The sequence below is a fragment of the Neoarius graeffei genome, chromosome 19 (genome assembly GCF_027579695.1).
Source record: "Neoarius graeffei isolate fNeoGra1 chromosome 19, fNeoGra1.pri, whole genome shotgun sequence".
Classification (NCBI taxonomy): domain Eukaryota; kingdom Metazoa; phylum Chordata; class Actinopteri; order Siluriformes; family Ariidae; genus Neoarius; species Neoarius graeffei.
In genome coordinates this window covers 57596346-57612771 of record NC_083587.1, presented here as the reverse complement: position 1 = coordinate 57612771, position 16426 = coordinate 57596346, and the positions used below count along the sequence as shown (strand labels likewise).

Here is a 16426-nt window from a genome sequence, read left to right as displayed (position 1 = left end):
TCACGGGCTGGCAGTTCGTCTGTTTCCTGTCTCTGATTGGCTCCTGCAGAGAGGAAATATCACAGTAATTCAGGCAAACAGGAAATGCCTAAATCACCATTTTTTTTTTTTTTACCTAACACTAGCCGATCAGCCAAGGTTTGCACTTGAGCTATGAGGTGAATGATAGTTCAACTTTAAATACACAAACTATGTTACCATCCAAATCACTTCTATCGCACAATTCCATCTTGAAACAGTCAAGTTTATTTGTATAGTGCTTTTAACAATAAACACTGTCACAAAGCAGCTTTACAAAAATTAAAGACTTTAAATATGAGCTAATTTTACCCCTAATTTATCCTTGATGAGCAAGCCTGAGGCAATGGTGGCAAGGAAAAACTCCCTGAGACAACATGAGGATTCTTGAGAGGAACTAGACTCAAAAGGGAACCCATCCTCATCTGGGTGATAACAGATAGCGTGATTATAAATAACTTGCTTTGATAACAGTGTCCTATATAATATAGTCACAAAGTAGACCTGTGTAACCAGGAAATTCATGATAGTTTTAGCATGAAGTCTGTTTTGTTGAAGTTATAAACTGTTCATTGATGGAGACTTGAGTGTAAAACTGTTCAGGACAACTGCAGTCCTAAAGTTATCATGGTGATTGTAGTCCTCAGCCATTGTAGCAAAACTGTAAGCGTCTAGAGCCATCTTTGAAGTGCAACTTTTGACTGCCCAAGTATTGTTACATATGACGGTCAAGTAATCTTACATGGCCATCATACTATGCCAGATTTAGTGGAAACCTCACACCTAGCTTGCTAATATGTCGCTCTATAAAATAACATTACTAAAGTTGTCATTAGAGGGCGGCATGGTGGTGTAGTGGTTAGCACTGTCGCCTCACAGCAAGAAGGTTCTGGGTTGAAGCCCAGGGGCCTTTCTGTGTGGAGTTTGCATGTTCTCCCCGTGTCTGCGTGGGTTTCCTCCACAGTCCAAAGACATGCAGGTTAGGATAATCGGTGGCTCTAAATTGACTGTAGGTGTGAATGCGAGTGTGAATGGTTGTTTGTCTCTATGTGTCAACACTGTGATGATCTGGTGACTTGTCCAGGGTGTACCCCACCTCTCGCCCATAGTCAGCTGGCATAGGTGCCAGCTTGCCCACAACCTTGAACAGGATAAGCGATTACGGATAATGGATGGATGGAAAGTTGTCATTAGAGTCAAAGTCCCTCCCATGCCAGGACCCAGTCTTCCTAGGCAATCTCCTGTCCCAGTACTAACCATGCCTTTAAGGTGCATTGTGCGGTGCTGATCTCCATTTCTACAGCCCTCAGCCTTTTGTCTATTGCATTGCAGGGTTACAATGGGGGTGCCAGTCCTCTGGTAACCGCTGGACACCCTACTCATATCTATATTGCGGCATGCCTCACCAGATGGCAGTAGGTACCATTTTTATGAAGGTCTTTGGTCTGTCAGAGTCTTCTTCTTCCAGCTGCTCCCGTACGTTCAGGGTTGCCACAGCGGATCTGTTCCGCATATTTGATTTGGCATGGGTTTTACACCGGATGCCCTTCCTGACACAACCTTTCCCAATCTATCTAGGCTTGGGACCAGCACGAAGTATGCACTGGCTTGTGCAACCCCAGTGGCTGGGTATTTTACCTAATGTGCATGTCTTTGAACTGTGGGGGAGACTGGAGCACCCAGAGGAAACCCATGCAGAAAGGCCCCCGTTGGCTGTGAGGTTCGAATCCAGAACCTTCTTGCTGTGAGGTGACAGTGCTAACCAGTACACCATACATAGCTATCTTGGTAGTTCACAAACAACAGAAAGCTCTAATGCTGCTTTCAACTGAAGCTCTTATCCTGGAAATTCTGATCTCCATTTATGAGAAACCAATGAAAATGCCCCTTCAATTCAAAATTTCCAAAAGTCATGGTGATCTCCTCAGCTCCTCAAGAACAGTTTCAGAGCATGACGTCAAATCAAAATGGCGTCAACAGTAAACAAAGTAGAAGTTGTTTATTTTAAATGAGTTAGACTGAACTGTATACACTAGCATTTGCTTTCAATCAATCAGCATATACATACTGTATATTTGCTTGTTAAATCAATAATAATGACCGTTCACTGTTCTGAGGAGATAAATATAGGCTACAGTACTCATATGAATAATACTAGCTGGGAAGATTGTTGCTCATAAAAGACAAAAACATGGAGGCATCCATGGTGTTCGCACTTTGTAGCTGGAACACACTGAGGTTGAAAATGGCATAATTCCAAGTTCTGACCTCCCACTTCCCAATTGATTTTCATCATCATCATCCTTCGGCAACCGAGGCCGGGATGTCGGCAACAATAGCATGCCACACAGCACGGTCTCTCATGGCCTGACTCAGTTCACCAACTTCGATACCCAAGTCCCTTGATAGCATTTGCGGGTATGTCATTTTGCGGTTACGGATTGGGAGACTTTGGTTCCATAGCAGAAGAGATGAGATGACCTCGATCTCTGCTCTTAAGCAGTGTCCAGCAAACTGGAGACGTCGATGCATTAGAGTATCTGAAATAGAAGGTAGGTTTCCATAAATTCTCTCTTTTGTTGCGTGCTTGGACAAATGAATATTCTGCACCCAGCGAAGAAGGTTCGTATATGTCCCTTCCAGTCTTCTTTGAGTTGATTTTGTTAGAGTCCAGGTCTCTGCGCCATACAGAAGAACTGGTTCAACTAGATACTGGAACAGGAAGACTTTATAATCCCTTGTCAAGTTTGAGTGCCAGAGCTTTTGGAGCTTGTTACAAGCTGCCCAGGCTAGCGATTTTCGAACTTTAAAGTCCTTTTCAGAGTCCATTATCCATGCTCCAAGATGTTTGAAGTCTTGTACTCTTTTAATGTTTACTCCAGAAAGAGACTTCAGATTGTGGGAGCTTTCAGTAGTGTTGATGTACTCTGTCTTGCTCTTGTTACAATAAAGCCCAATAAGAGCAGCTGCCTTTTCTAGGGACTGGAGCAGCGCTTCAGCGTCTTCGACTAGTTCTGTGATAAGCGCCAAGTCATCTCCAAAGTCAAGGTCTGTTAGGTGTTGTGCCGGGTGTCTTCGACTACGCCTAGGTTGAATCTGTAGACCCCTGACATTCAGATTGTCAAGGGATAGGCGAAGTATGTAGTCGAGGACAATGACGAAGATGAAAGGAGCGAGAGTATCGCCTTGGAGTACCCCAGTTGAAATCTCGAAAAACTCTGTCTCTCTATCTGGCAAAATAACAGTAGCTTCGGTATTAATATATAATGACTTTATAGCCTCAACAATAGGTTCAGGAATACCATAGAGTGGTAGAATGTCGAATATGGCTTGTCTACTTATCGAATCGAATGCCTTACGAAAGTCCACGAAGCATAGCGTCAGTTCCTTATTATGCTTCCGCATTTCTTCAATGATATGCCATAGTGATAAGATTTGGGAGATTGTTGAACGTCCTTTTCTGAATCCATTTTGATTTTTGCGCAGCAAAGGATCAACTTCAGGGACAACGTGCCATAATAGGAGCTTATTGTAGATCTTGGAAGCTATCGCACACAGTGCTATGCCACGATAGTTTGATGGTAGGGTCAGATCTCCTTTTTTGGGTAGGGGAATGATGCCGGTCTTCCGCCATGCTGACGGGGGGTTAAGGTGGAGAAATGTGTGGTTACAGATGCGCAGCAAAAGGTCATGGAAGGTTGAGTCTTTCCATATAAGCGTAGGAATATTGTCAAGACCAGGTGACTTTTGGTCTTTTAAGGTACTGGTTACTGCTTTGAGCTCTTCCATGATGAAGGGTTCCATGCTTATGTTAAGGGTGTCAGCGATCTGGATCTTTGGTAGCTCCTGTTCACTCAAGGTTGTTGGAGTTGCACCTAGGAGGTTTTTGAAATGGTCTAACCAGTTCTTTTTCCTTTCCGAAGCCGAGCCGCCTTTTACACAAATTAATGGTTTGCTCTTGTGTCCCGTAAGGTCTTTGATAGTATCCCAGGCAGTGACATGCTGATGATTTACATTCTTGGCTGGCAATCGATAAATTTTGCCCTGGATATATTCTGCTTCAGCATTGGCATAGGCTTCGTCAAGCTGTCTCTGAGCTTTGTTGATCTTTCGAAGTGAAGCCAATGATGGTTTACCCAGATGTTGCTTTAGGGCAGCAATGACAGGATTTCATGCTTCCTTAACCAAAACGTGAGCGTTTAGTGGTGGAGATTTTTGCTTCTTCATTTTGGGGAGAGTTGGTAGAGCAACCTCCTCGGTACATTTGGTGATGTTATTATAAATTGTCTCAATATCGTCCTCTGGTTGTGAAAGCGCGTCGTAGCGGTTTCTCACATCAATAACAAATTGTTGACGGATGGTTGTTTTTGAAGAAACCAGCTTCCAGTCGATATTTTTCATTTGGTTGACGTCTGGCCTTTTAGACGATCTAAGACTTAAGCAAGTGGTGCAGGAGACGATGCGGTGGTCAGAACCAATGCTACTAAATGTCGAGTAGGACTAGCAATTCCTGATGCTGTTTCTCCACTTCTTCCTAATAAGAATATAGTCTATTTGTGAGCGGCTTCCAGACGGATGTTGAAATGTCCACAACTTGGTAGGTGGCTTCATAAAGTTGGTATTTGCAACCATCAGCTGGAACTCTTCAGCGTAATTGACCAGCATTTCCCCATTACAATTAGTTGCATGGTTGTAAGTAAAGGCAGTGTCTCCTGGACCTATTTGTGCATTAAAGTCCCCTGCTACAGTGAGAACATTGTGTGCTGGAACCGCATCGGTCGTAACCTTCAGCTCATGGTAGAATTGGGTGACTTCTGCTTTGGCGGAGACGTTTGTTGGGCTGTAGCAGGCAATTACGGTAGATTTTGGGTTTCCGCCAAAGTCTGCTATCATTATACGTGGAGATATCCTTTCCACTTTCAGTAAGTTGTCTGATGCTCGTGGCGACAGTAGTAGGCCTACACCTCCAATCTTCGAGCCCTGGTCGTTCTTCCATGCAGAAATTGTTATTAGATGGTATCCGCTGGTTGTTTTATACTGGATTTCTGTATCTGGATGATAAGATCTATGTTCTTGAATGATCATGACATCAATCTGCTGTTTCTTTGTGCAGTGGATTAATTCCTTGTATCTGTCAGTTTTATACAGCATCCGGAAGTTTAGTGTACTGTAAATTGTTGAAGTTTTGCATTTCAGCAAGCGTTTGGGTCCCATTTCTCCTCTTCTTTCACGAAAACTCTGCCCAGAAGGGTTTAGGGGATTTTGTTCATTCGTTTCCCGTGGGAACTGATTCAAAGTGGGACCTGAAGTGGCAGGGACTGAAACCCTGGTGTGTTTTTTTGTTGTGCTTTCCATCCTTTCGATAGCTAAAATTTTACCATAGGTGTGTCGCCACTACTACCTAAGGTTGCATGCTGGCCGTTGGCTCAAAAGAGCTCATCTGCCCTTTAACAGGTTTTGTTTTCGTCCTGCAGGGTGACATGCCACCCAGGATGGCGTTTACCAACAACGTGTTGGGATTATTTTCGGGGTATGCTCCCCTAGTGTATGAAGTTAAAATTGATTTTAACTTCATACACTATACAAGGGTACTTCAAAAAGTTCTTGGCTTCACCTAGAAAACGTCACAGTCAAAATATTGTTCTTGCATTATTTTTTTACATAGTCTCCTTTAACTTTGATGCACTTGGTCCACCGATGTTCATGTTTCGCTATGCCTTTGTGGAAGGTTACATCTTGAGCCTCTGGCTCCTCCTCAACAGCATGGATGACTTCATCAGCACTCTAAAAATGGTGACCACGCAAGTTTGGGAAACAGATAGAAGTCAGACAGTGCCAGATCGGGTGGGAAAGGTGCATGGGGCAACAGTTCAAAGCCACATTTTGCTGTTCTGCCCCTGCCCCCTGTGCTATGTGGACGGGCGCATTGTCCTGGAGCAACAACACGCCAGCTCGAAGCGTTCCTCTCCTTTTTTTCTGTGATTGCTTCTTTCATTTGAGTTTTTGTGGACAGTGGTAAAAGGCTTTACAGTATACAGTTATACCCCCAAATGGGAGTTACACCCCTTGTTTCTGGGTGAGGAGGCCCAGAACTTTTTGAAGTCTCTTCATATATCAAAGTATTAAAGTGATTTTAGTCACAGTCTCGATCTAGTTTGTTACCGACAATAGTTTTGTAGGTCAAGTGCAAAACTACAAAAGAAAACCGAAGACACAAAACATGTCTTACGGACTACATTTGCCATAAGTGAAACTTTTAAATAAAACCTTCAAGAAGAGTTTTGGGGGAAAAAAAAATACCTTGATCGTGGTGTGCTGTAGTAACCACTTTGCTCAAGCACTTCCTCAACCATGACCTGAGAAACAGCAAACACAAAATACATACAGATATAAAACAGGAATCTGCAGGAAAGCTGAAGGCAATACTGTATTTGAGGAGGATGACTCTTACAAACTGACCTGTACCTGCTCATAAGTGATGCCCTCTTGAGGACTTGAATAACACAACTCCACTAAAAAACAAAAAACAAATATGATACTTTTTTTTTTAAAAATTACTTATCAGGTCAATCAGGACATAATAAGTTTAAAAAATATAAGCATGTTTATTCTACCATGTGTCTCAGCTCGGCCAGACTGCACCATGGACCACCAGTTCCTGCTGCCTGACCCCAGCTCTATCACCTCCTGACTTCCCTGAAGCACCTGTTAAAGCGGGGAAAAAAAAAAAAACTGTTTTAATGCTAATATAGCTATTACTTTTTCTAATATAGTATCGCTGGATGATTTGTGCACAATTTCATTTATAAAAGTCATATTTTGTTATATATCCGTCTATACAGAAGTTACCATAAAGATGCAAAGCCTAAGATCCTCTATCCTACCTCTGACACTGGAGCCTACTTCCAAAAATGTGAAATAAGCTTCACCTTGCAATCATTATACATGTCGCGCCACGGGATTTTTGTACTAGATGCTCTATTTACAGAATGCATAGAAACGGCATTGAAAAAGTAGGTGATATTTTGCACTGTTTTCGCTGGCTGATCCAGTAACCATCAACGAATAATCACTTCAATAGCACCCCTATGGGATATTATGTCAGAATATTAGTCACTGATGGGGGTTTGTGAGGTCTGGTGCCACAACGTCCTGCTCACTAAAGTATAAAGGTATTGCCTCTCCTTTCCAGGTGTAGTGATCACCACGTGCAGGGGCGCCGCCAGAAATTTTGGGCCCCATGAAAGATTAGAATTTTGGGCCCTCCAACTTTAACCATGTCAAACACTTGACTGGTGTCCGTTATTAGCAACACTTTAATCTAGCAAACTGTATATGGCGCTCGCTCATTAAAAACTTCAATCCTAAAGTATTTCTGGGTTGTATTGCTGCTTACCTCCTTCTCCAAAGGGGGGTTCAGTGGTTTGGTAGGGCGGAGGTCCCCCTGAGGCTGAATCTGTGCATATTTAGGGCACCCCATTAGTTATGAAACTGGTTATTAGCACTAGTTATTAGCACCAGCATAACGTAATATTTCATCTTGTTTATCACACAAGTCAGTTCAGTTATTAAAATGGAAAAAATGTCACTGTACAAACTGTAAAAGTGTTCTCTTGATAGGCTAATCCAACCACGTTCATACTGTTCATTTACCATTCGCTAATATTTTGAACACACATGTGAGCGATAGCTACCTTTCTTTGGGAAAAACTGAGTGACCAGTTGCCTGCCTCTCCGGTCCCTCTCAGCTTTCAGCTGCCTTTCTTTATGTTTTTGACAGCCACTCTTCATATTTAGCGATCATAGACTGTACGCACTCCACTGCTGGCTGGCTGGCTGCTGCACCGCGACACAGCAGCAAGTAGCGTTGCACTGATCAGCACACAGATTTAACGCATCGCACTTCTACCAGAACTGGACCGTACCATTTCGCAAAAGGGGGAGGGTTAAATGACAATATGTTGAAGAACTCAAGAAATAGACAACCTTGTTCAATTAGCTCATTTTACCAGATGGAATATTGCATTGTTGTTATTTCAAAAGTCTTATTAAAATCATTAAAAGCATATTATCAGCCCCTTAAAGGGCCCCATGGCAGTGCTGGGCCCCTAGAATTGTTCTAACCTTTCCCCCCCGGCGGCGCCCATGGCCACGTGGGCCCTGTCTGGCTCACCAGGCCGGAAGTCACTGCAAATGGCCTCTCCTACATTACTGTATTCATGGCAACAACTTTACGCGGTGCCCCCATTTTTCACTACAATTGCTATGGGTGCAACCGAGTACCCAGCGGTATAACTGGGTCAAACCCCTGTGCCACCGAGGTAGGTTTTTCTATGCTAGATGCTAGGACAAAGACAGTCTGATGTAAAACCTTTGACCCGAGGACCTCGCTGTCACCGTCTCAGTGTGCTGGGCCACGGCAGGTGAACCCCAGGTGTAAAGGGTGGGGCCAGTACTGTGCACACTGCACTCCAGCTTAAAACTCCAATGCGCAGGCTCGAAGGATCTCGATTAGTCGCCGATACTCTAACATGGGACCGACTTTAACCTGTACAAAATGTTACCAACAAAGCTAGAACGGTTGCTGAAACAAGATAGTCAGTCATAAAATGTGTTTTTATTCTTTCTAATCTCTGAACATGCAGTGTTGAAAACATGGAGACCAGGACTTCGAATCAGTCAGTACATGTACAATGAATGGATGCTGTCAAGTGTTGACTCATTTCTGGTTCTGGACAGTAACTACACAGTAGTCATTTAAAACGAGTCCCTGTCTCAAGTCGTCTAGAACCAGGCTCAGTCCAACACAGTCATGGATGATAAAAGTGGTAAATATATCCCGTAGGGGCACTATTGAGGTGATTACTTGTTGATAGTTACTGGATCAGCCAGCAAAAATGGTACAAAATATCACACGCTTTTCAACGCCATTTCTACACATTCTGTAAACAGAGCACCTGGTACAAAAATCCCATGGCATGACACATATACTTTTCTTTGTTAAATAATAAAAAACCCCACCTTTTAAATCCGTTTTTTAAATTTCATACTTACCTTATTGAGCTCCGTCTTTAGATGAAATGGACTGCTTCCACGCTGGAACAGCGATTTCTTAAAGCGCTCTAGTGCACGCCGCTTGAAACTGGTCTGAGGTCCGGGTGGAAGCTGATCACAATGTAATATTCATCATTTTTTTCAGAACATTACCACAGGATTAATATTTTAAACCGAACCCTCTGATAGCTCCTGAAAGTTTAAAGGGTTAATGTTGCATTAAAATGATATACAATCTCACCTGAGTGATGAATATGATTTTATAGAGCAGTTCAAGAAGTCTTAGGTTGGGATCGTCGATCTGACGGACTTTCCTGTGGGATACGCAGATTCCTGCTGATCCTGTGGGCCACAGGAAGAAAATAATCAGGTATAAGAAATAGTCAGAGCTACAGAATGGTCAAAAGGTCAAACCCTGATATTTACAGTGTCTTGCAAAAGTATTCATCCCCCTTGGTGTTTGTCCTGTTTTGTCACATTACAAGCTGGAATTAAAATGGATTTTTGGAGGGTTAGCACCATTTGATTTACACAACAAGACTGACACTTTAAAGGTGCACATTGTTGTTTTATTGTGACATGAACAATAATTAAGATGGAAAAACAGAAATCTGGAGTGTGCATAGGTATTCACCCCCTTTCGTATGAAACCCTTAAATAAGAGCTGGTCCAACCAATTCACTTCATAAGTCACATAATTAGTTGATTAAGCTCCACCTGTGTGCAATCAAAGTGTCACATGATCTGTCACATGATGTCTGTATAAATCAACCTGTTCTGGAAGGACCCTGACTCTGCAACACTACTCAGCAAACAACATGAGAACCAAGGAGCCTCCAAACAGGTCAGAGACAAAGTTATGGAGAAATATCCCAAAGTTTGAATATCCCACGGAGCACCATTAAATCCATTATAGCAAAATGGAAAGAATATGGCACCACTACAAACCTGACGAGAGAAGGCTGCCCACCAAAACTCACAGACCGGGCAAGGAGGGCATTAATCAGAGATGCAACAAAAACACCAAAGATAACACTGAAAGAGCTGCAAAGATCCACAGTAGAGATGGGAGTATCTGTCCATAGGACCACTTTAAGCCGTACACTCCACAGAGCGGGACTTTATGGAAGAGTGGCCAGAAAATAGTCATTGCTTAAGAAAACATATTTGGAGTTTGCCCAACAGCATGCGGCAGACTCGCCAAACACATGGAAGAAGATTCTCTGGTCAAATGAGACTAAAATTGATCTTTTTGGCCATCATGGGAAATGCCATGTGTGGCGCAAACCCAACACCCTGAGAACACCATTCCTACAGTGAAGCATGGTGGTGGCAGCATCATGCTGTGGGGATATTTTTCATCTGCAGGGACAGGAAAGCTGGTCAGGACTGAAGGAAAGATGGATGGCACTAAATACAGGGCAATTCTGGAGGAAAACATGTTTGAATTGGCCAGAGGTTTGAGACTGGGATGAAGGTTCACATTTCAGCAGGACAACGACCCTAAACATACTGCTAAAGCTATACTGGAGTGGTTTAAAGGAAAACATTTAACATGTCTTGGAATGGCCTAGTCAAAGCCCAGACCTCAATCCAATTGAGAATCTGTAGCATAACTTGAAGATTGCTGTACACCAACGCAACCCATCTAACTTGAAGGAGTTGGAGCAGTTTTGCCTTGAGGAATAGACAAAAATCCCAGTGGCTAGATGTGCTAAGCTAATAGAGACATACCCCAAGAGACTTGTAGCTGTAATTGCAGCAAAAGGTGGCTCTACAAAGTATTGACTTTGGGTGTGTGTGTGTGAATACTTATGTACACTCCAGATTTCTGTTTTTTCACCTTAATTATTGTTTGTGTCACAATAAAACAACAATTTTCACCTATAAAGTTGTAGGCATGTTGTGTAAATCAAATGGTACTCACCCCCCCAAAAAAAAAAAAAAAAAAATCCATTTTAATTCCAGCTTGTAATACGACAAAACAGGGCAAACACCAAGGGGGATGAATACTTTTGCAAGACACTGTAAAACACAATATGAAATAAAAGAATTGTGCTAATTTTAATGGTGCAGTTGGTAATGTTTAAAAATGTCTGTGTACCTCTAATAATGCTAATACACCTTAATAAAAGTGTCAATCACAATGTGGTATGCAAAGAATATTGCAAGTTGTCTTGTATTTTTAATTTCTGTGTACATTTTTTTCTGGCCCAGAAATGTCTTTCAATTGCAACATAGCTGCAAAGATTTGCACTCTTTTCCTTAGAAGTACTGTATACTCACTGTATAAATTCGACAGAAGAGTGCTTTAGGTCAAGAACAAGGCTTGTCACATTTTCATTACTGTCTCAGGAAGTTCTGACAATTACAAACCGCCCCTTTAAGGCATTTTATATACATATTACAATTGTACAGTATATTGGCTATCAGTTGTTTCATTCAGTAAATAAGTGCAGCATATGTACCTGGTCGAGCTTTAGGCTTTAAAAATTCTCCACTGAAATACAGGAAAAAGATCAAGATCAAGTATTAAACACACAAGGAAGGAATAAAACACAAGGGTACGTTGTTATTGGAAAAATAATCAATGACGCTCAATCAATGATGCTGATTATTTTCCAGTAACAGCATGGAGTTTTATTTCTCATACACAAAATAATTTGCTGATATTACAGTTTTTTATTCGTTAAAGAACAAAGCAATTTTTTTTATCCATTTATAGTTACATCACCTCCATAATAACTAATCACCCAGTCTAATTAGGAACGAACTCGTGACTCAGTGTAATGTTCAAATGTATTCTTTAAAAACAAAAAGATATACTAACATACCCAGCTCGGCTTTGGTCGTCTGGAAGAGAGACGCTGTCAGGGCTCTTGTCTGAATGTACTGTAAAATATATATATTTTTAAAAAAGCTCAAATAGGTTCTGGAGAAATGTGCCAGTGATGAAGCTTTAGGAAGTTCAAGGACTTACTTCGACGTTGTTGGAGTAGATGAGCCTGAGCTGAGGTTGAACTCAGGATAGAGGCAGTTGTTGAGTCATGACTTGATGTAAAATCTGTGTAAAAGTAATAGCAGTGTCTTATTTCCCCAAAAATCTTAATATATAATACATTTTTGTTCAACCTTTTGTGCTTCTTTACACAAACAAACCCCAAGACTTATCCAGTAGCTACATGGAAAACAAGACAATGTTCTTTAGATAATATTATATAAGAATATAATGTATTATTATACATACAGGACACTTTTTTCGATGGAATCAAAACGTGTTCTATTCCCTTCTAGCAGGTTTCATTCATTTGGTTTGCTAGCATGCAATATCGTTAGCATATCGCTTATCCTACGTGTATTATGTCACTCTACCCAATGGAGAATGAGCGTTGAATATGGTTTACGATATTGCATGGTTGTCAAGACAACATGACGTCACACATTGGCGCTGATGCGAATATCCAATGAGAAAGTTTTCTGCTGTGCATGTACAGAAGCATTTCTTTGTTTGCCCGGAAAAAGAAAGACACGTTGAACACCCGAAAGGCTACCAAAACTTCATTAGGTATTCTTCACACATATTTACAAGAGAAAAACAGGAGTTTTTGGAGTTGGACCATTTTTATTGTTAGAACTGATTTTTACATGTACATTGGATTGACAGAACATTGAATTACATTAGATTAGAATCAGCATTTGATATTGGTAATTATTCTACATATTCCCTTCTAGCGGGTTTCATTCATTTGGTTTGACAGCATTCAATATTGTTAGCATATCGCTTATCCTACGTGTATTACATCACTCTACCCAGTGGAGAATTGAGCGTTGAATATGGTTTATGATATTGTACGGTTGTCAAGACAACATGACATTACATGTCGGAGATGTAAAACTTCCGCGATAGCGAGTGACTGGGACAATTTGTAAACAAACATGGCCGTCAGGTTTGCTTCGTTAAATATGGAAGATTTTGAGAGAATTTTGAAAGAGAAAGATGTGTTGAACATCCAAAAGGAATGTGTATGTATAACAACAATAATAATAATAATAATATTATTATTATTATTACCTCCGCCAAGGAGATTATGTTTTCGGTAGCGTTGGTTTGTTTGTTTGTTGGTTTGTCTGTTAGCAACATTACGGAAAAAGTTATGAACGGATTGCTCTGAAATTTTTTCCAGAGGTGTGACTGGGCACAAGTAACAATCCATTAAATTTTGGCGGTGATCCGGATCACCTTCTGGATCCCGGATTTTTTTAAAGGATTCTTGGCAGAGGTCTGCGCTCTCCGAGTGCTTTTCTAGTTATTAGTATTATTGGCTGGCTTTTTTTTGTGGTTTATCAGATATATTCCATTCAGCTACTCGTCCTTGACTCGTTCAGTATCATCTAGTCCAGTAGTTAACATTTTGCTGTCATGTCTAGAAGGTTATCGGTTTAAATAAGTGCCACTATTGTTTCTTTGAGTTCAATTCTGTGTTTGGATCCACTTTAGATGAAAAGTACCTTTACATTTAACATGTAATATAATGTGAATCTATAATAAAGACTTTCAGTGTGAATGTTCTAACTCACATCCATTACCTTTGGACATTTTCTTTTGAGTCATTTACGAACCTTGTGCATTCGCTTCTCCATCTACCGAGTCGGAGAAACTTCGGTCCTGTCTCTCAGACTGCGGAGTGTGTTGACCAACCAGCAGCTCGTCGTTAAAATCTATTCCCTGAGACTTGAATGAGTTTGCAATTCAGTGAATGTACAGCAAAGCAGATAAACAGTGTTACTATCGAAGGCAAGAGAACAATCAAATGTTCAATGCTCCTGGTGTGTGAAAATTAACACTATGTAACTTTAAAAAAAACCTCCACAACAATTAATATCGTTATGACCTGATATCACTATTTCGGTTACATCACTATTTGCATGTTAACTTCATGTTTCAAAGAGAACAATACTGTATTAGGGACAGTGCAACAAGTAAAGAAACACTTTGGGGCATGCAGTTATAGAAAATTAATCAATCACATCATATCCCGAAGTGTTTTATTCCTCATATACAACAGCAATCTGGCAACACTAATAATTTTATTAAGAAAATGACATTATAATGTTCACGTTATAGCAGCTGTTTTACAAAAATGGTCAAAACATTGGAAACGCCTTCCAAAAAAATTCTAAAAAAAAAAAAAAAATCTACTCAAAGGAACTCGATCACTGTATCAACAATTACACATTTTTAAAAATCTGGTTATGTGGAGCCCTCATCATATAAGTCCCTGTGTAAGGACAATATACAGTATTATAGAATACAGAAGAGCCTGAAATATGATCACTCTGAGGCTACATCATATATCTGGCCTGCAATTAAATCAACCGTGACGACCAAAACGTCAAACAGAACTGAAATGTGACGATGTGAGAGAGGACCAACCTCCACGCCAAATTGCTTACAACAGCAAAATCAACAAAGGACTACATTTTGGTCCCCAAGGGAAGATCGACCCAAAACATCGATCAGAACTGAATTCGCATGATAAATGAGAGACGAGATACAATTCTAGTCAGAAGAAAAGGTGTTAAGTTGACCTAAGAACTAATTTGTTCGCAAAAAATTGATAATAAAATGACCAAGTTTTGTGCAGAAGGTCGAGTTCTTTCAAATAAAACAACCAGAACTGAAATCCATTGAGAACTGAGGGAGGGAGGAGACACGATTTAACTGAAAATAAACATAGTTGTAAACATAATTGTAAACAAATTGTTTACAACAAGAAAATCAACAAACAAATGACCAAGTTTTGTTCTCCGAGGGAAGCGCTACCCAAAACATTGATCAGAACTGAAATCGGGTGAGAACTGAGAGAGGAGATACAATTCTAGTGAAAAGTCCCAAAACTCGTTAAGTTGACCTAATTAGCAGTTCGTTAACAAAAAATTGACAATACAATGTACAGAATGACTAGTTCTTTCAAACAAAACAATCAGAACTGAAATCCATTGAGAACTGAGGGAGGGAGGAGATATGATTTAACTGAAAAATAACAAAGTTGTAAACAAGTTGTTTACAACAGGAGAATCAACAAACAAATGACCAAGTTTTGTTCCTCAAGTGAAGATCTACCCAAAACATCGATCAGAACTGGAATCTGATGAGAAATGAGAGAGGAGATGCAATTCTAGTGAGGGGCCTGGATAATTCATTAATTTGGTGTAATTAATAACTCGTTAGCATAAAATATGACAAAAAAAACAACAACCAAGTTTTGCGCGGAGTGACGACTTCTTTCAAACAAAACAATCGGAACAGAAATCAGCAGAGAACTGACGGAGGAGATACGATTTAACTGAATTGTGGACAACGGACGCCACACCATGGGAATAGCTACCAATGTAGAATGTCTACCATGATACCGTTATTTGGTCAGATCAGTACAAGAAGAAAATGTAAGAAAAAAAAAAAAATCATATAGAGCCCTGCTCTGTGTTCAGTCTGATGTTTTGAATCTACCTGAGGTAGCTTGCAGCATGTGAGCTTCAGGCGGTTGCTCTCGATGCAGTATTTCTGCGCTCGCCTCCTGTCCCGCTCGGCTCTCTTCTCCAGCGTGTTATGAGAGGTGTTCACACCGTCCAGGAACTTCATCATCAGGTCACAGATTCTAGAGCTGACCTCCACAATGTCAGGCCGCAAATCAGCATTCGGGGTCAGGCACCTGCCGAGAGTGAGTGAGTGAGTGAGTGAGTAAATAGATAGATAGATAGATAGATAGATAGATAGATAGATAGATAGATAGATAGATAGATAGATAATAATAATAAGTTAAATGCGGCACGGTGGCCGGCGAGGGCCTTTCTGTGTGGAGTTTGCATGTTCTCCCCGTGTCCGCGTGGGTTTCCTCCGGGTGCTCCGGTTTCCCCCACAGTCCAAAGACATGCAGGTTAGGTTGACTCTGACTTTAGGTGACTCTAAATTGACCGTAGGTGTGAATGTGAGTGTGAATTAGACCCCGAAGCCGCCGCCAGGCGGCGCTAAAACCGCCATTTAGAATTTGAGCCGCCGCCAGCCAATAATTTTGTAAGCCAATTTGAGCCGCTATCTAATAAAATTTGGCTGAGCCACTAAGAATTGTGTACATCAAATAATGGGTTTATCCACATCATGAGCTACAAGAAAAGTGACACAAACATGATCAACTGTACACACTAGTAGTAACACAATAGAGACGTATAGGCATACACTGTAGAGATTTAGAACTGATATCACAGCACAGAGAGCCACCACAAGCTTGCCGTTGTGACTACCTGTCTGGCTTCCTGCCCCTCACACCGTTACCACGATACACTGGGGAACCCG

At 41.1% G+C, this 16426-nt stretch overlaps 1 protein-coding gene across 1 annotated transcript in view; it reads right to left on the bottom strand.

Moving 5' to 3' along the window:
- nek10 (NIMA-related kinase 10) overlaps nucleotides 1-16426 on the bottom strand; it is a 61477-nt gene continuing 45051 nt past the window's right edge. The window contains exons 25-35 of the mRNA XM_060900967.1: nucleotides 15584-15785; nucleotides 13693-13798; nucleotides 12049-12136; nucleotides 11907-11948; nucleotides 11541-11572; nucleotides 9314-9414; nucleotides 9073-9183; nucleotides 6633-6723; nucleotides 6478-6530; nucleotides 6319-6374; nucleotides 1-43 (exon numbers count right to left, since the gene is read on the bottom strand). Coding sequence (XP_060756950.1) covers nucleotides 1-43; nucleotides 6319-6374; nucleotides 6478-6530; nucleotides 6633-6723; nucleotides 9073-9183; nucleotides 9314-9414; nucleotides 11541-11572; nucleotides 11907-11948; nucleotides 12049-12136; nucleotides 13693-13798; nucleotides 15584-15785 — 925 coding nt within the window. The remainder of the gene's footprint in view (nucleotides 44-6318; nucleotides 6375-6477; nucleotides 6531-6632; nucleotides 6724-9072; nucleotides 9184-9313; nucleotides 9415-11540; nucleotides 11573-11906; nucleotides 11949-12048; nucleotides 12137-13692; nucleotides 13799-15583; nucleotides 15786-16426) is intronic.